Source organism: Pelodiscus sinensis, chromosome 3 (genome assembly GCF_049634645.1).
Source record: "Pelodiscus sinensis isolate JC-2024 chromosome 3, ASM4963464v1, whole genome shotgun sequence".
Taxonomy (NCBI): domain Eukaryota; kingdom Metazoa; phylum Chordata; order Testudines; family Trionychidae; genus Pelodiscus; species Pelodiscus sinensis.
This window is the reverse complement of record NC_134713.1, coordinates 137,966,664-137,987,148: the sequence shown is the minus strand read 5'-3', so window position 1 is coordinate 137,987,148 and position 20,485 is coordinate 137,966,664. Positions and strand designations below refer to the sequence as shown.

The 20,485-nt window shown below is 39.3% G+C and overlaps 1 protein-coding gene across 1 annotated transcript in view; it reads right to left on the bottom strand.

Moving 5' to 3' along the window:
• BIRC6 (baculoviral IAP repeat containing 6) overlaps nt 1-20,485 on the bottom strand; it is a 343,022-nt gene that overhangs the window by 238,025 nt on the left and 84,512 nt on the right. Inside the window, exons 15-26 of the mRNA XM_075924970.1 lie at nt 17,688-17,819; nt 16,996-17,174; nt 11,341-11,471; nt 10,742-10,903; nt 10,498-10,629; nt 10,050-10,147; nt 8,551-8,698; nt 4,473-4,606; nt 2,854-3,000; nt 2,112-2,299; nt 1,002-1,316; nt 414-513 (exon numbers count right to left, since the gene is read on the bottom strand). Of these exons, the coding sequence (XP_075781085.1) occupies nt 414-513; nt 1,002-1,316; nt 2,112-2,299; nt 2,854-3,000; nt 4,473-4,606; nt 8,551-8,698; nt 10,050-10,147; nt 10,498-10,629; nt 10,742-10,903; nt 11,341-11,471; nt 16,996-17,174; nt 17,688-17,819 (1,866 nt within the window). The remainder of the gene's footprint in view (nt 1-413; nt 514-1,001; nt 1,317-2,111; nt 2,300-2,853; nt 3,001-4,472; nt 4,607-8,550; nt 8,699-10,049; nt 10,148-10,497; nt 10,630-10,741; nt 10,904-11,340; nt 11,472-16,995; nt 17,175-17,687; nt 17,820-20,485) is intronic.

Here is a 20,485-nt window from a genome sequence, read left to right as displayed (position 1 = left end):
AGCAGCCAGCCAGGGGGAGCTCAGGGAAGGTCGCGCACGGCAGGGACGGGCTCTCTCTCTCTCTCTCTTTCAGAGGGGGCGAGGGAGCGCCGGCTCCTCGCGGAACCCCTCGTTGTGCTCCGCGGAACCCTAGGGTTCCGCGGAGCACCAATTGGGAAACACTGCATTCAAGTATCTATCTAGAGATCCCAACATACATTTTCACTGCAGTATTTTTTCAGCTTGGTAAGTAAGTGTCTTTGTACATCCCAATTTCTTGTCATAAGACGGCAATTAAGTCATACACTCTTATTTAGAAAAGTAAATAGGATTGCAGCAAGCCTACTAATAAAAATATCCTAGAAAATATTCAACCTCTATCAGAAAATCCCATTACACAAAACCAAGACATTAAGAAAGAATTCTGGTTTTACCTGAGTGCATTCGCTCTATAATAATGGACTGATGAGGCGGAGGCTGAAGAAAATGTGAAGCATGAGATATTGCAAGAGCAAGGCCAGATCCAAGTGGATTCTGAGGAGGAAGAGGAAACACTAGTAAAATTAATATACATTTTAATGACCTTTTTATTTCAAATGTTTATGAACGTCTTGTTCATGCAAGTCTGTAAGAAGAAAAAAACAATTCAGTCATTTGTATTTACAGGTTTAATATTCCTGATGTCATTTGAACTAGCATGCACCATTAGGAAATAATAATACTAATCAATGGATTCAAACCCACTGAAGCACTGGTCAAAGGATTAATATTACAACTGCATGGCTATGTTATCTCCTATATAAGGAATTTATTTTCTTTTAATAGAATTTGTGACACTCTCTTACCTTCCTATAAAAAGCCATATGAAAAGGAAATTCTTTTATCTAGCAGTGAAATATTTAGATCACAGACAAAGTTGATTAACATAATTGTTAAGTGATCAAGTAAAAAAACACCACATGATTAAGTTTGATCATTAATAATACATTCAAGTGTCTCATTTCCATAAGACAATTAATTACCGTTCTGGACTTGTTTGCATTTTTGTTATGTGCAGCAAGATTAACTGCTGGCTGATCAATAACTGAGCCAGGGAAAAGTTGAGCAAGCTCTGCATTGATGACAGCAGAAACTGCCTCATTTGGTGGAGTCAAAGGTGGAGTCATGAACAGAGGTGTTGTTTTTGGAGTGGGTGGAATGACATCTGAAGGATGAATGAAGAATCCTGGTGCTGCTACTGGGTTGGAAGGCACAGAGTTGTGAACAGGACCAACTGCTGATACTGCCGCAGCTGCTGCTGCTGTTGTCTGATGTAATTTTGCTTCCAGCTTAGCTTTCTGTAAGAAAAATAAAAGCAGTGTATGTAGAGTAGCACAGCTCAGCATACTGTAGGCAATATGCACTATGAAGGGAGCATAAACTCAACTTTCATTTGAGATACATAAAAATGCAACTACTACTATTATGGCTTTATTCATTATCCAACACTAGCTGGAAAAATGGAGCACTATTTAATCTGACAACATTCACTTTCTATGTAGTGGTGTTGTAGTCATCTTGGTCACAATTAGAGAGACACAGTGGATGAAGTAGTCTTTCACTGGACCAACTACTGCTGTCTCCTATCAACATTCACTTTTAAATTGAGTAATTAGTTCAAAAATAAAATGGAGATTTATAATGCAGCAAAAACCAGAATTTCATTAAATAAAAAGTAAAAGTGCATACAAATCACTACTTTACCATATATAGGATTTTTATTGTGTGTAAACCGGTACCAATATTAATGGCCACTTCTTTTTCTTTCAGTTCCAGTGTGGTTCCTTTACTACATTGCTCTTTTGCTTGTTAATCAAAACTATACTCTTTGTGAAAGTGAATGGAACGGATCAAGTCCCCCACCCTTAAAACTTCCCACGTACAAAAGCAGAATTTGAAAAAAGGCCAAAAAAATAGCATGGCAAACATTTTCATCTTTTTGTTTAATGAACATGATCCTCAGCCCAGAGCTGTTCCTGCATCTCAGAATACATTATGAAAATGAAGGGAAAAAAATAGTATAGCTCTGTTACTACTTTCTCAGCTTTTGAAGTTTAGACACAGCATGAAAAAATAGCCAAATAGCCTCCAACCTGTTGCTGAAGCTTCAAAAGCTGCTGCTGTTTCTCTTGCAGCACCTGGAGCTGTTGCTCGGCTGAGGCCATTGCATGAGAGAGAGACTGCAAAGCTACCTGGGCTGCTGAACTCAGTGCTGTCGAGGCTTCCCCAACCGTCCCAGAAGAGAGGCCACCAACTGCTGGGGTAACCCCAAAGGTACTCACTGGCATGAAACAAAAGAAAAAAAAATGTATGTAGAAAAGAAGCACAAAAAGCACTTCTACATGGCATTCCTTTATAGGCTTACAATAAAACTACACGCTTAAAGCAAGATATGGAGAAGCTATCAAGTTGTAATTGTCTCCCACAGCAAGTTGTACAGCGTAACATTTTCTTCTCAGTTAGAAGCTTTGTAATTTATGCACGACAGCTACATGTGCATTCAACACATACCTGAATAAAGGTGTTACACAAGAACTGGCTACTGTAATCCATTTCTTTGGCCTTTTGCAGTCAGGAAATGAACTCCCACTAACATGTTAGATATATTAGTTAAATACGAACTTCCAAATTTAAATTAGAAGTCTGCTTTCCTTAAATTGTTTGCCAATCTCTAAGAAAGTGTGTTTCTTGTCATTTAAAAATACCAAATTTTAATATTTATGCAAATTCCTAAACTGTTTGGGGGGGAAAACGTTGGATAAGTGACATTCAAAAATCTAGAATACACTGTCTTTTGGGTTTTCACTAAGTAGAAATAATTAAAGGTGTATATACCAGTAAACGTACTTGCATCGTCCCTTTCTATCCTAGTCCCATCACTAGTTGAAACACAGGTGAAGTGCAGAGGCTCAACTTCCAGTAGTCCAGTAAGGGAGGTAAAACTACCCTCAGCTGCTGCACCACTACTAATCTTCCCATTCCCTGTAGGAAAAAAATGTTGTGTTCATTTAATGTTCTACTGATAGTGGTCATTAGATTTATCAAGTATGGACTATGTCTTCAGTTAAACATAATCTGTGCAGACTCACTTGATTCAGAAGGAAACAATTTAATAATGCTACTATAATATATAAAAATCAATGGATAAGTGCAGGTTTTTGAAAATTCTAACTGTAGGTCAAAGTGCTATCTGTAAACTGCTCTCTGTTAAAGAGGATCAGGACTATTCTAAAAGTCAGGATTTCACTTTTAGATCCATTAGTGACTGGCCGGGCAAGTTAAAATGTTCCCCAACCAGTTTCTGTGTGTAACTATTTTGAATAACTGATTTGGGTCCATTAATCCTTTGTTGTAGAGACTGTCTAGTTCAGCCAGTGTACATGGCAGAGGGGCATTGCTGGCACTTGATGGCATAGATCACATTAGTGGATATGCAGTTGTATAAGCATCTGATGGGGTGGCTTATGTGATTAGTCCTGTGATGACGTTGCTTGTATAGATGTGTGACTTTAGGACTGATATCCATTAAGAGTCTTGATGTTTTAGATACTTGCTATTCTTTTCTTGGAAACTGTGCTTTTAGGTCGAGTTGACAAAAATTAAGTCTCTTGGTGTTTTTTAACCCACCTAAGTATATCCTGATGCTTGACTTCCATTCTTGTCCTTTGGGATCAAAGGGTTTAAGAGGGGAGACAGGCTCAGTGAAGTCATGCTGTTCTGTCTTTAGGGAAAAACATGACTGATAAAAACACTTTAGCAGGGTGAGAATGAATAGCACTGGAGTTCTCACTGACTTGAGAGGCAGCTCTTACAGCCCGGGATGCCAGGATGCATTTTCTCTGGATTAATGAATGCATTTTTAATGACAATAGTGCCATCATGGGAACAACTCATTGCTGGAAGCATAGTAGGCATAAACGTCACCGTTTTGAGATGAAAGGGGAAAAAGAAAACTGAGTATTTAGTGGAAAGAAAATACCAATCACAAATGTATAGGTGGGGAAAAAAAATTAATGCCTGAGCAACAGAAAGGTTTTCATAAAATTAATGCCAGAGCAACAGAAAGGTTTTCATAAAGATGCATCACATGCAAAATGAATCTGTGTCATGTAATGCCTGGGTCTCTCATTTGAAAAACAATTATCTACCTAAAAAGCATAGGCATCATGAACATCTAAGTCTCCAGACTATATGCATGGAAGCAATTATCTTTAAAAAAAAAAAACCTCAATCAAGTTGAGACAAGTCGCTTTCAAAGACAGATACATATTCTTTTAGTTCTCAGAAAAGAATGTTTTACACTTTCACAAATTTAATCAAAGAGATTTAAAATAGTCACTCAGATTACGATACTAAATACTTAGTAAATCAGTAAAACGAAGAAAAAAGCTACCGTTTTGGGTTACTGTTTTTAAAAGTTTTAGATCATGCATTATTTTTTAAAGTGTGCATACCTGAAAGAACATCAGATAAATCAATTTCATCTGATTGTACACCAATGCTGCTGTTGTATACATTCTTACAGGAAGATCCACTCATTTCCAAATCGAAGAGAACTGGATCAAAAGGTGAACTATATAATCCATATCTGCAAACAGAAGAAGACTGTTGAACACTTCTTCAGACACTAAACTGTAACTATAAATTATAGAGAATGCATAGACAAACAAAAAAAAGTCAAGTAATTCATTTAGGATCTTGGCAGTATTATTTCAATCGACTAAAATTCACACTCCTTTCATTCAACTAATGCATCTTTGAAATAACTAGTTATTACTTTCACTAAAGTCCTCTAAATTGACAGACTGGTGGATGGCCTACTGTTTTGATTAAGAAAATGTCATCAGAAAAATCTCAAAGATATATATATTTATAAATATAACAGATTGACGTTTATTAGAGAATGTTTAGAGACAAACAATACATACATTACAATAGACACTTTTTGGAACAAGTATGGCTGAGTGAATGGGTACATCCGGTAGCCGGTTTGGGTTACGGCGGTAGGGGGGGATCTAGCCCCTGGGGGTCTGGGTTTACGGCCCACGGTGGGGCGTTTGGGCCCCCGGGGGGGGCCTGCTAGCGGGGTGCCTTCCTCCTCTGGAATAGTGTCCGAGGCCCTTCATTGAGGAGCGCGTAGAGTAGGTTGTTCCCGAGGGACGGGGAGGCGCGTGGCGGGGGGGTTTGGAGTGTGGCTAGTTGTGAGCCTGTAGTGAATAAAAGGGGAGGTGTGGGGCCCCGGATGTAGCCGGCTAATACTGTCCTGCAAATATTCTTCAATGTATGAGACACCCCCTAGTCAGGGCTAGAGACCCTTAGGAATTAAAATTCATTTTCCCAACAGACATTCAGCAGCACAGCAGTATACAAACACTTACACTTTAGATTACTAGCTAACTGAGTTAAAACAAAGATACAGCACTCTTCTCCCAAAATTCATAACCATTCCATCTTTCATAAAGATGGTGTTCTCAGCATGCCCTGCTTCTCTCTAGCAAAGAGAACAGGCTGAAAATGTTCCAATTGGGAATGTAAAAGATTAGTAAAGTCGACTATTCACATTCCCCCTCTCACCCCACTTGTTGCCTCTATTTTAGAGGCAGCAACAGGAGGTAGGAGCTGGTGCTGGGGGCAACCAGCTTACAAGCCAGTTCCCTCCAGCACCATCTCCATAGTGTGGGGGAAGGAAGGTAGGGGAGACAGAGGCGCAGCAGGGAACCCAGTCCAAGCAAGTCCCGAAGCAGTCCCCACTCACATCAAGTCCTGACTGCTGCGCCTCTGTCTTTCAAATGTAGTAAGAGCCGTGCAGCTCTTGATTAGGTGATTAATCCAAGTTTAACATCCCTAGTTCCAATGGAATATGTTTTCGTCAGAAAAATGCCAATTCGTTAAAAGCTAAACATAGTGCAGAACACATTGATTTTGACTCATCTTCCAACAGTACCCAGGTAGCGTTTGAACACTTGCCTGCCAGCATGCCTGCCTTGTTTCTCATCAGGCCACTTAAAGGTTTACCTGTGAGCCCGAACCCCAGAATAAACAATTCTGGGGACAGCGTGCTGTACAGATGGAAAACGGACTGAGAACCTTAAAGCTTTTCAATTCTTGTAGTGTGCTATCCCCAAGAGGCAAGCAAACTCAGGGAGCTGGCTGGCCTGGGAGCCTGCAAGTCCTGGGACAGGCTCCCAGGGTTCACAGCTCAGGCACCCCATCACAGGGACTGCCCCAAATCTGGAGACCATCAAGACCTCAAGCCTCTGCAAGACAGCTCATGAATCCCTAGTGGCTCAAGAATCCCTGATGTAATGGTAGTTATAACAGCAACTCTGCCATACCAGAAACTGGAACCCTGGCAACTTTTGTCTAAAATTAACATGACTTGTATAAGCTTCATTGCAGCCCACTGCTGAATAGCAGAGGTGAAAACGACCAGTCTGTGTTCTGAGAACTTCACCACATGAATTAGGTGGTGGTGAAGGAGATATCCATATTAACCATGTTGTGCTGACGAGAAGTATCTTACCGTCATCCCAAGTCTCTACATGAACTATTCCACACAGCCCCAAAAGTCAGAACACCACACTTTGCATGGACTGACTGCCCTCCATTAAAGATGACATGATATCTTTTTACAATGGCTGAAGACTCTGAAATATTAACGAGCATATACTCCATAAAATGTCCCTTAGTGAAAAAAGTCAACCAGTGGTTGTCATCTTATTTATAAAAAAACCCATGTGGTTACACACACAAAAAAAGTTACTTTTTTCCTGATGATATTCTGACTTCAATTATTTAAGGGTGTATGGTGGAAGGAGAGATCACGCAAACACATTAACTTCAGTAATTTGAAGGGGCTTCTAAAAGACCACAAAGAGGACATTTCATATTTTGCTTTTTGTTGAATAAATTTACATTTATAAAGGTGCAGCATTATGAAAGTAAGTTTGTAGGAAAAACCTTTTTTTCTAATTTTGTTAAAAATATATGAGCAGTTTTCTTTTATGCACATTTTACAATAAGTATACAGTAAATCACGGTCTCAATCTCCTGGTCTGGGGGTACATATATGGGCCCAAGTATATCCTCAATCCAGCCAGCAAAAGAGTTTCAAAAAAATTTAATCAAGTCCACAGGTGAAGCTTACCACTTAACTGGTTAAACATTCACATCCCTATTGTCTATTTCTAAGGAATAACCCAACTACGAGATTGAATACAAGTCTGGAACCTTAAAGCAACAGTGTAAAACTAAAGAAGTCACTGAACAGTATTTTAAGTTTTATTTTTATAGCTAATACTGAAAGAAATTAAATAGTTTTCTGAATTTTTACAATTTCCATTTTTTAAACATGATCTAGAGACACAAGGTGGGTGAAGTAACATCTTTTATGGGTGAATGAGGCAAGCTTTTGAGCCACACTGAACTCTTCAAATCCGTGTGGCTCAAAAATTTGTGTCTCTCACCACCAGAAGTTGGTTCAATAAAAGATATTACTTCACCCATCTTGCCCTAGGGTCTGAGTTTCTCCACCCCAGTCTAGTCAATTTTATTGACTGAAGAGGGAAGAGTTGGTGGGGACACAGATGAGGTTATAATGCCTGGAACTAATTTTGTCTTAACTGAAAAGATTTCAAGGTTACATCTGTTTAAGTGCCAGCCTACAAGATTTATGGATTTCCATCTAGAGACTCCGGATCATCTGTAATTTCTCCTCTATTCAGACCTTTTATATTTTTAATACTCTTGACTAATATAGTGGCAAAACAGTAACAACCTGCAAGAAGTACCTCTGACAACACAGTGCTCTATAGCACTGAAATGGAACACTGGAAAGTGCCACCTACAGTACTTCCCTCAGCAGTTTCCTTGATATTCCTCCTATGCTCTCCAGAAGTTGACTAGATTGGTCTACTCATTGCTGTCTGACTCTCCCCTCCAATTTCCCCCAACTGTGAACCTTTAAATAGGTAAAAATCTTTTGAAGTGCTTTACAAAAACCTTTTGATAATCTCTGATGAAATTAGAAAAAATAAAAGCTCAAGTCTGTCTAGCAAATGCAGCAGATTCCTTTCACATACTGAAAACAGGAAAACCTTTAGTCTGTTTTGAGTTTTGGTGTTGATGAACAAATTCATTGAATGCACAGTGCAAATGCACACATCATATATTTGCATTTGCACACTTTAAACAAAGACAATTACCTAATTTCCTTCTTGTCTGTACACCAATTAACTAACTTTTCTGGAGTTGTATTATCAATGCTTTCTCATAAAATAAAATATTGCAAAATGTATCTGTTGAACAGCCATGTTCATTTAAACTTTTCAAGGTACACACAAAAATTAAGATCACAAGAAGAAGACAGATCATACTCGTACCAGTACCACAAACATTGGACAGAAACACAATTTTAAAATGTACTTAACAGTGTCTAAGATCGTTCAAAATACCATCAACTTTTTTTTTAATCTGAGTAAAGATCATCTATCAAGAGAAAGTGCATACAGCTATATAATTTCCTCTCAATACCTTGTTTGAAGTAAAGCTTCCATGGGTGTTAGTCGGTCCTGCAACTGTCTGGACACAGCAGTTAACAAGGATGCACAAGCTGTACTGCATCCTGCTAAATCTTCATCCTTCACGTAATTCAGCAATACAAAGTACCAGTACACAGATCCTAAAGAAGGGCATAGCAATTTCAATTCCACCGAAGTATGGCAATCTTTTCTTTTTTTAAAAGCTCAGAATCAATTAACAAAAAAGACTTTAAGTGCCATAAATATTGACAATGCAATGTAAACAGTCACTTCCTAAAAAATTTTCACTTTGTATCACTGCAAGTATTTTATTTTACTTTTATTTTACTTCACATTTTCACATCAGAAAACTTTACAATTCAATCACACTACCACAGCCAATGCCACCACCACCCCGGCTGCTGTGGCCCCGCTACCTCCCAGCCTGACGTGGCCCCACCAGGCCAGTCCCAATTGCACTCCACCCAGGCTGCTGCAGCCCCGCTGCTAGCAGACTCGCAGGGTTGCCCTGGGCTCCCAGCTGCCAGCCCTCCTGCCCCAGGTCTCTCATTCAGGAACATCCATGGTCGTACTGGACCAGGAATGTTGCCGAGTAAGAGAATCCCGGATTTGAGAGGTACAACCTTTATCAGATTTTGGTTTTGGAAGAATGATTCGGAAAATGTTATGTACATTAACAATTCCATGCTTTCCAATTCATTTTTTTTAACTAGCAAATCTGATACCTATCTTTTGAAATGCTTGTTATCTTAGCAAATAGAAAAATTACTTCTCATACAACTTTGGTAACAGTATGAAAAAGCAAAGGAAAGTCTCAATCAGTAACATATGATGGAAACTGAAATCTTATATGTTTGGATAAAAATAACCTTTAAGGCTTTGACTTTGTAACAAATAGTTACAGTTACTGCAGTAATCTGACCAATTAAGATGTATGGCTAAAAACCCACGCTTTATTTGCTAGTTATGTAATTTTAATGAAATGATTTAGTATTAGATACTTGGCTTACAGCTTTTATTTCTGTACTTAAATAATGTTACTAAAATTAATTTTACAGTGACAAGGGGAGCCTGTTGATCCATGAACCAAAGAGCACAAACTATTTGACAAGGGACATAGGACTGTTTCTCAGATTGTGGTAACTAACCTCTTAAGAGCTGTCTAATTAACCATTTATCTAAATAAATCCAATCAACCTAAATGATCCTGAGGGGTCTCTAATAATGAAATCAAACTCTTTCTGGTGGCATATGGCATTCTGCTTTAGAAAATAACCCATTATAGAAATCAGTCTTTAATTTAAATAGAAGAGGCATGCTTATGAAATGGAACATTCAGAATGTTCAAAGGCTTGGCCAAAGCACTACTACAAAAAAACAACTCATACTAATCAAATAGAACTTTTTTTGTCAAAAAGGAGTGACTGAAAGCATATCTAATATTGCTATACAATATGCTTATATCAGAAAAATAAAATACTTTATACATACCCCCAGTTGCAGCTGCAGGTAAAAAAGATATATTGTCAAGCAAAGCCTTCAGAAGAATAGATCCAAATCCCTGCTGACTTGGGTCACATTTGCCATTGCTAACAAAAAACAAACAAAAAAAAACACCCAAATGCTCTATAAAAGTTCACATTTCATTCTTGTAGTCCCTAAGAATTATGACACCACTGCATCAAATGTACTAAGGTATTTGTGATATAAATATGTTTCCACCAGAGGAAAATAAAATTAGAGGAGATAGGGTCTCACTTCCTTTACAAACAACATGAGTATATGTATTCCCAGGTAAATGGCTAGTATACTACCTTTTCTAGCTCCCACCACCAATTATTTTGCACATTTAACTATAAGGAACAACAAAAGACAAGTACATTCTAGATAGAATTAACCTCATAACATCTATTACATAAACTCAGACTAAATCACCAACCTTATGCATAGTGCTAGAAACCGTGCACATTTGTGGGCTATGCTCCGCCCTGCTTCAAAGAAGCAAACACGTATTATATCAGGAAGACATTTACGTGTTTTAGAAAGCAGGCTTTCGTTCCCATCCTTTGAGCTGTTGGGGGGGAAAAAAAACAAGTACTTTGGAGAGTCAAATAAACCTTTATATTTAGGAAATTTGATATTGAAAAGTAACTATATGCATTTAATTGAAATATCTCTACTACCTGCTAGGTCCATTTGACTGCACGCCTGCCAGCCAACACAAGGTATCTAGCACAAGACTTTGAGCATGTTCTGTGGTGAGACCATCATCTGACTTTTTGCAAAGTGTGTTGAGAAGTTTTTCATGGAATTCTGAAAACTGTAACATGGCACAGCGTTGAACTCTAAAGAAGAGGAGATAAGTAACAGAAAAAAGTTTAACCATTCAAGTAAAGCTGATATTTCTTTTTCTAAAGATAAGTTCTCTTTAAAAACCAAGCAATCTATAAGTGGGGAAATATTTTTCCTCAAACAGTGAAGTCTGACTCACGTCAATGACCTAGTTTACAGCAGTGCAACACAAATCCCTGCTAGTTATATTTACATTTGAAGGTCAGAAAAATTTCTCAGTACCAGAGTATGTCTAATTACACAAACTTAAACTGAAAACTATACATTTTTATATCCCTTACAATTTATATATTATGAAGATTTAAGATGCAAATACGACCATTTTAGATGTTTAAATAATTTTCCTGTCAACTAAATTTAGCAAATACTAACTTTCAGATTGTGATTTATAATAAATAAAGAACTTACATGCCTAAACTGAGAAACTAACCTTTCCTTTGAAACAGAAGTTTTTTTAAATCTTCGAATAGTTACAGAGACCTCTTGAAGTAAATCACATCCTCTCAAATTGTCTGATTTTCGTGAAGAACTGCTGGCTTCAATTTTATTGGATGACTTTTCCTGATGGATCAGAAAAAAATCATTTGTTTGAAGAGCTATCACATTCATGATTCCTTCATGTATGTATCTTGTTCATATGAAAGTGCTGAGTAATTTACATTCTGAAATATTTAGTACAGGTTGAACCTCCTAAATCTGGGAGACTCTGGTCTGGAAACATCTGTGGTTCGGCAGGATCAAGGATGTTGCTGGACCAGAGCCCAGGAGTGAGAGTTGGTCGTTAGTCAGGTGGAAGAGCCTCACCATCCAAACTGGTGAGCCCTGTTCCAGGGAGCCCCCAGCTGGGGGCAGCACAGCGGGGAAGCCACAGAGCCCTATCCATGGGAAGCCCCAGCCGAGCACGGCAGCAACGCTATCCTCCAAAGCAGTTACAGGGCAGCTGCAGAATCTCAGCCAGGCACAGCACCAGTGGGGCAGCCATGGAATCCCAGCAGGGTGTGGCAACCATGAAGCTTTGACCCAGGAAGACAGGCCATGAAGCCTCATCCCCAGGAAGCCATAGCTGGGAGGGACAAAAGCAGAGCAGCCGCAAACCCCCATCCTCAGGAAGCCCCAGCCAGGCGGGACAGAAGCAGGGCTGCCATGGCTGGGGAGCTCCATCCCCGGAAAGCCCAGGCCAGAGCCAACCCCCAAGCCTGTAGCTGCAAGGCTGGAGAAGAGCCAGCGCGAGGGAGGGATCAGTGTCCTGGGAGGTTGGTAGCAGGGGACCTCCCCTGATCCAGCCAATTCCCTCATTCAGGACCAGTCAGGTCCCAAGGGTGCCAGAGCAGGGAGGTCTAACCTGTAGTTGCTAATGGTATCATGTAGCATATGCTCTACCTTTATTTTAAACTAAAAATTAAACTAAATAACCTTCAACTGTGCCCTAAAAGTCCGTAGACTGAAGCTTTAATAGACTGAAAAAGGAACATGCTCAATTGAAAAAGCCCTGCTGGTAAATTTTTTTAGGTTGGGAACCAAGAGAAGATTCCTAGCTTACTGTAACTCTGTGCGGGGGTAAAAACTGCGAAGAAATTTTAGGAAGTTTACTGAGGGGCATTCATGTAATTGGTTCTGTAAGGTTGACAACGATCCCTCTCCCCAAAGCTAGAAAACATTTCAAGAACAAAGTACAAGAAGTTGGTCACAACTCAAGGCAATTTTATTCTACAGTATAGGTGGAGTTGAGAGCTTTGCTATTATTAAATCTGCCTGAAAGTTCCTATTATGAGACACCATTGTCAGCTGAAATTTTCGCAGTTGGGTGTATGTTTCAGGGTGGTGAGTTTTTTTTTGTTTGGTTGGGTTTTTTTTAAATTCTGCCAAGACCCTTCAGCTGTTTCCTGAGAATAAGATGAGGGAAGAATATGTTGTTTTGCCTATATTAAATTCTAGCATCCTTTTCTTTGTCAAACTCTACTGCCCTCATGCTTTGGAGCACAGGTTTCAAGTTTGACATGGGACAGCCTCTTCACAGGGACAGCTTTTGTCCCTGTGAAAAAGCCTACTTCAGCCTGGCGCGAAGGTAGAACTGCAGTTCTTGGGTTGGCTGTGCCAGGTCAAGGCACCTGAACAGACAGCATGCAGATCTGTTTCTCTTGTGCTCTCCATGACTTGGTAGCATGGACAATGAACACAGAAAGGACAAGAGCCAAACCTGCAAAGGGGAACACACAGAAAAATAGGGACAAAAAACCATGAAATGAGGGAATGGATATTGTGACGCAGAAAGGAGAGGATGAAACTGGGAATGGGATTAGCAGTTAGGGAGAAATACTGGCCTGTCTCAGAGACTGAAAACTAAAGTGAAAGACTCTGACCTGGCAAAAATTGAGGTAAGAAGCAGAGCTTGATGTGGGATGCAATGGGAACCGGCAAGGGAGCACACAATGTGGGCAGGAAAGAGAAGAGGGCTGGCATACAAGATAAGGAGTCATGGGGAGAGGTACATAGAATCACAGAATATTAGGACTGTAAGGGACCTCAAGAGGTCATTGAGTCCAGTCCCCTGCCCTCATGACAGGACCCAGAACAGTCTATAGACCATGCTTGATAGACATTTATCTAACCAAAGCGGCGAGGAGTCCTGTGGCACCTTATAGACTAACTCCTCGCCGCTTTTGCAAGATTCAGACTAACACAGCTACCCCTCTGATATTCATCTAACCTACTCTTAAATATCTCCAGAGATGGAGATTCCACAACCTCCCTAGGCAATTTATTTCAGTGTTTAACCACCCTGACAGATAAGAAGTTTTTCCTAATGTCCAACCTAAAGCTCCCTTGTTACAGTTTAAATCCATTGCTTCTTGTTCTATCCTCAGAGGCCAGGAAGAACAAGTTTTCTCCCTCCTCTTTGTGACACCCTTTTAGATATCTGAAAACCGCCATCATGTCCCCCTTCAATCTTCTCTTTCCCAAACTAAACAAGACCAATTCTTTCAGTCTTCCTTCACAGGTGATGTTCTCTAGACCTCTAATAATTCTTGTTGCTCTTTTCTGGATCCTCTCCAGTTTCTTGAAATGTGGTGCCCAGCACTGGACACAATATTCCAACTGAGGCCTAACCAGCGCAGAATAGAGCAGGAGAATGACTTCTCATGTCTTGCTCACAAAACACCAGTTAATACATCCTAGAAGCATGTTTACTTTTTTTGCAACAGTGTCACCCTGTTGACTCATTTAGCTTGTGGTCCACTCTAACCCCTAGATCCCTTTCTGCCATACTCCTTCCCTAGACAGTCACTTCCCATTCTGTATGTGTGAAACTGATTGTTCCTTCCCAAGTGGAGCAGTTTGCATTTGTCCTGATTAAACTTCATCCTGTTTATCTCAGATAGTTTCTCCAATTTGTCCAGATCATTTTGAATTATAACACTATCCTCCAAAGCGGTTACCAAGCTGGGAGGGGTTGCATCAACTGCCAACTTAATAAGTGTACTCTCTATGCCAATATCTAAATAGTTGATGAAGATATTGAACAGAGCTGGTCCTAAAACAGACCCCTGCGGAACTCCATTTGTTATACCTTTCCAGAAGGATTGTGAAGCGTTAATAATTACTCTCTGGCAATGGTTATCCAGCCAGTTATGCACCCACCTTATAGTAGCACCATCTAAGTTGTATTACCCTAGTTTATTGATAAGAATATCATGCGAGACCGTATCAAATGCCTTACTAAAGTCTAGGTATACCACTTCCACCACTTCTCCCTTATCCACAAGACTCTTTATCCTATCAAAATGCAGGACTATGTAGCACTTTAAAGACTAACAAGATGGTTTATTAGATTATGAGCTTTCGTGGGCCAGATCCACTTCCTCAGATCAAAAATCCTTGATCTGAGGAAGTGGGTCTGTCCCAGGAAAGCTCATCATCTAATAAACCATCTTGTTAGTCTTTAAAGTGCTACATAGTCCTGCATTTTGTTTCAGCTACACCAGACTAACATAGCTACATTTCTATCACTATTCTATCAAAGAAAGCTATCAGATTGGTTTGACAGGATTTGTTCTTTACAAATCCATGCTGGCTGTTCCCTATCACCTTAACTTCCAAGCATTGACAGATGATTTCCTTAATTAATTGCTCCACTATCTTTCCTGGCACAGAAGTTAAACTGACTGGTCTGTAGTTTCCTGGGTTGTTTTTATTTTCCTTTTTACAGATGGGCATTATATTTGCCCTTTTCCAACCTTCTGGAATCTCTCCTGTCCTTCCATGATTTTCCAAAGATGATAGCTAAAGGCTCAAATACCTCCTCTATCAGCTCCTAGAGTATTCTAGGATGCATTTCATCAGGCCCTGGTGACTTCCAGACATCTAACTTTTTTAAGTGATTTTTAACTTGTTCCTTTTTTTTTTATTTTATCTTCTAAACCTACCCCCTTCCCACTAGCATTCACTATGTTAGGCATTCCTTCATCAGACTTCTCGTGAAGACCGAAACAAAGAAGCCATTAAGCATCTCTGCATTTCCAAGTTTACTCTTACTGTTTCTCCCTCCTCACTGAGCAATAGGCCTACCCTGTCCCTGGTCTTCCTCTTGCTTCTAATATATTTATAAAATGTCTTCTTGTTTCCCTTTATGCCTGTAGCTAGTTTGAGCTCCTTTTGTGCCTTTGCCTTTCTAATCTTGCCCCTGCATTCCTGTATTGTTTGCCTATATTGACATGGACTCTATAGTAAATAGACTGGGAAGAGAAACTTCAGGGCTAGAAATTGGAACTGACTAGGTGAAGAGAATGGGACTATGACAAGGTAGCAGGGACAGGGAAGATACGAACAAGCTAGAGGGTATGGAAGAGAAGAGGGGAATGTTTGGAGAGGAATGGATAGAAGAGTCTTGCTCACTACAGAACACTCCCCTTCCAAGCCTGAAATGAGAACCAAGATTCCTGAGACTCAGTACTCCTCTGCTGTCTGGAAATATGTGTGAAACCCATGGGCAAAGTGTCCTATCCCTCTCTAGTGCTCATCTAAATGGAGGACAACCTGTCAGAGCCAATGTTGTAAGTTACTCTTTCATTTCAATAGGTAAAGGACATGTGGTAGATAGACAGGTTCCTACTATTCTGATGACACATTTGAGTATCAATATGGGTCAACTTATGATGCAATTCTCTTTTCTTTAATCTAGGCAATTAAACAAAATACCCTATTTTAAAACATTAAGGTTGCAAAGCCAAGTTAGAAAAATATAGTATGGGATCATGTAACTAAAGACTAACTGACACAGGTATAAGGGAGCTCAAAAAAAGCTGCAAGGGCAACCTAAATTCTGGTGTTTATCCTTTTAGTGATTGACATTGCAGCCTTAACAACATTCTTTTAATGTTTGATTTTTTCAACATATATATAAAATATTTAAGTGTCAGGGGTATGTATTTTTTAACTCCATTGGATTATAGGCAGGCTTCAGCAAAGGGATTTAAAGAAGTCTACTGCTAGTGCACTTAGGCCAGGTTCACACTTGACCCAGAAGGTTGGGTTAAAGTACACAACTCTAGATACATAATACACATAGCTGGAGTTGGCTTATTTTAAGCAGAGCTTGGTGCTGTCTTCTCAGTCAGTAGGAGACCAATGGGAGCAAACACGTCCTTTGGGTTCCATTACTCCTTGTGACTGAGGAATATCGGCACCGACCAGTGCCGCTCTCAGCATTTGATTTAGCAGGTCTTAACTAGAGCCACTAAAATCATACACTAGAAGACTGATCTCTGGTGCAGCAAGCTGAGATGTGGCCCCAGACACAAAGAGAGTTCTAAAAACAGTAGGAGGCCTGGAAGACTTGAGTGCAAGAATGGATTTGTTACTGTTTAGTAGTTATCACAACATATCTTGCTAGAGAAACAAGACCCTAAACTCCAATTCTGATAGGTATAAAAAATTATATAGTTAATCAGTATTCCAATAGAATTTGTTTTACATTTTTTATGGTAAATGTAGAAGAGGCCATTGATTTTTAAAACGGGGATTTATACAACTGATTCTGAAGCTTTAATATAAACAAAATATGGCTGTAACTGTTATTATTCAATACCTTGCCTGCTGCAACTTTTGCCAACAGTGAAGCAAGAGAATTCCCTTTACTACTTTGAGGTTTTAGAGATGGTATTCTTACAACAGGCCGGATTCCACCATTGCAAATTTCTTCGCTTCCTCTGTCATTCACTGCTTTAACATGGATTAAAAACGAACGGTACTTGCCCCCTGCCATACCTGAAAAAAAAAACAAGTGGAAATCTTCATTTACATCTATATCAAACTGAAGAGATTTTAATTTGATGCCTAGAATTCTCAACGACTTGGGTTGGGTTAGAGGTTTTAGATAATTCATTATAAATTACAGGCATTAAAGAACAGTCATGTGAACAGATTCATATAGTGTAAGTGGTCCGTTATTAGCAGTCGTAAGGGAAACGTATCTGATAATTCCTAACCAAGATTGCTCAGTTCAGAAGTATCAGTTATACTCTAGCAATTATAGAAACATAGAATACTAGAGCTGGAAGGAACCTCAAGAGATTATCAAGTCCAGTCCCCTGCCCTCAGGGCCGGACCAAGGACGATCTATATAGCATCCCTGAAAGATGTCTGTTTAAGAGCAGGTTAGACCTCTCCAGTGATGGAGATTTCACATCCTCCCCAAGCAATTTATTCCAGCGTTTAATCATCCTCACAGTTAGAAAATGTTTATGTATTTTAGAGAGATAATATGATAAATTAATTTACCTTTCACGAGCTTTGGACTTGTTAACGTCAACATTCCAGCATGTCCTGACAGATCAAGTCCAGCAGCCAGCCACACTGGACCACAAAGTATGTCTTCTTTGTGATCCTCTAAAAATGGACACAACTTAAGACCTTCAAAAACACAAAATAATTTCAGTAGTATGAATATCGACTCAAATAAGATTAGATTACAAAATAAGTTATACATTTTCATAAATTGAATGCATCTATATTAAACTGCAACCTAGACTGTAAAAGTTAGGTGAACTGACACTTAAACATAAGATGTAACTTAAGAAAAGCCATGTTCTAGTCCAATTATGTACTTGTAATTTTCAGAAAGTTCCCAAAGTACTATTTTCAGAACATACATGTACATGTAACAGCTGATGCTCTGGAAAGAAAATCACAAATCAGCACAAGTTTGCAACCTGTAGAATGGTGAACTGATAGTCATTTGAGCCACAACTATCACAAGTCCTAGTTAAAAAACAAGCTCATGTTAGATTTCTTTGGCAGCAGATGAAAATGTCACTTTAATTTGGACAAAATTAAAGAAATGGGATCATTCACATACACATACTTAGAACCCTATGCAAATAGCAAATGTATATGCACAGATATACAATAGATACCCAAAGAGCTACTGGGAATAGTAGCAGCAAAAATCTCAATGGTAGCTGTGCCTCGTCAGGCTAGTCTGGGAGCATGCAAAGCTGCTGAGCCTGGTGTCTACCTCAATAGGCAAGGTTGGGGCAGTACAGCCATGCCAAAGGAGCTGCCTGTGTGGGGTGCTGGCTCCCATGAGAGGCAAACGAACACGCAGCTGCTTTCACTGCTGCCATTCCTCATACAGTCATGAAGCTCCTCAGATACCCTTTTTATATCTCCAAATAGCTGCATCCATGGATATAAATTTAGTATTCGGGCAGGGCTCTAACAAATAGTAAAACTGTGCTTATTTCAGTCAACACTTTGCATTGCAAATCTTCATTTTTTGTCATATTACTAAAACAAATTTTGGAAAAAAGAATAGCAACAAAAATGGATATTAGCAATGAAACAACCGAAGAGCTTCAGAGAAGAATAATGAAAGCAATCTTTATATAATGGAGTTGAGAGGTGGTCAATTTTTACAGCAAAAATCACATATCTGTGTGCATTTCTATAGCACGTAGTACAACAGGGCACTTTAAACCTTATTGAGATGTTGAAATAGAATCTCAGTATTAATAGTAATTGCAATTGCTAAACTTTTCACATATATTACCACCACCTGAAGTATAAAACTATTTTGAGAGAGATAATTATGGAATAAGCATATGTCAATCTGAGTTGCATTCTAACTGCTGCTTTTAAAAGTATCGAGTATTTTTTTTAAACCAGTTGAGGCTGAAAATACCAGTGTTAGACACAAGCGAGACCATAAAAAATCCTGATGTTTATTGAAACAAACTGGATCAGTGGTGACAAGAATATTGCAAACGGTACTTTCCATTCTAGCAAAATCATAAAAGTGGAACTCCTTGATGTCCTCTTAAACATGATTCAGTTCTTATTACATCCAATTAATGTTTATATTAAATGCAGTCAGAGATAAACATTCAAAGTATGGAAGACCAATTTATAACTAAAAAAAACAAAGGATCCTGTGTCACTTACCAATAATGTCCCAAAACTGATGCTTCAAACTCTTGACTGTAAAGTAGGGGCTTCCTCCCACTAACCCACCTCGCTGTCTGAGTTTACATACTCTGTCACAAACAAAACAGCAACTGGTGCTGTTCCAGCTCACTAATTCACTGCTTCTAGACAAGAATTCCAGGCAGTAGCATATTAGCACAGATGGGATATCTTAGCAGATCAAGAATTCTGTGTTGCCTAAAGCCACAGAAGACAATGTCTCAGCTAGGTTGAGAAGCATCCCTCAGTCAGATTCACTCTCATGGCCTACATCCCCCCCGCCATCTTCCTCGGCAAAGTGAGGAAATGAGCCAAGTATTAAGGAGGAGAGAGCACACTAGTCTTCCAATAAATGGTAGTGGGAGAAGAAAGCAAGGCAGCTGATGGCATGAGTTGCTAAATGAGCATAAGCAACTGGCACGGAGAATTAAAGTATTTGTAAACAAATGAGCAGAGATAGGGAGGAAAAGGGAGGCATGAGTATGTAGACACCAAAATGAGGAACACAAAAAAGGCAAGGAAAGCACAAAGTTAGAAATTGAAAACAGGATGAAGACAGCAAGAAATAAGTAATGAGTAAGTGGTGACTGAAAACCTAAACTGGAGCATCAGAATTAACACAAAAAACAGAATGATGGGTTAGGAAAAACAGCAAGAATAAAGTAAAGAGGTAAATATTTCCTGCTCCCTCAACCCCCATGTTTTAATAAACACATCTCAATTTTCAGAAGGAAAAGGCAACAGGAAAAGGGAAAGAGGAGTGGGTTTGATGGATAAAGAGATGATAGGACAAACTTAGGAATCCTTTTCTCTCCTCCCATATCCCAAAATTCTTATCTGCTCATTTCTGCATGTACCTCCTCCCCACCACCAAAACCCTCCTCTCCAAAACTTCCCCTTAGCCCAAACACACTTTGTAATAGTACCCTGTTGGTTTTTTTAAAAACCTGGTCACCACACGAAACAAAGAAAGAAGGAAGCTAAGACTTAACTTGAAGGAGTTAAGACAGAAGGCTTTTATGACACTTATTCAGCTCCAACACTTGGACCTTGTCTACATTAAAAAGAAGATCGCCACTGCTGCAATCAATCTTCTGGAGTTTGATTTAGTGAGT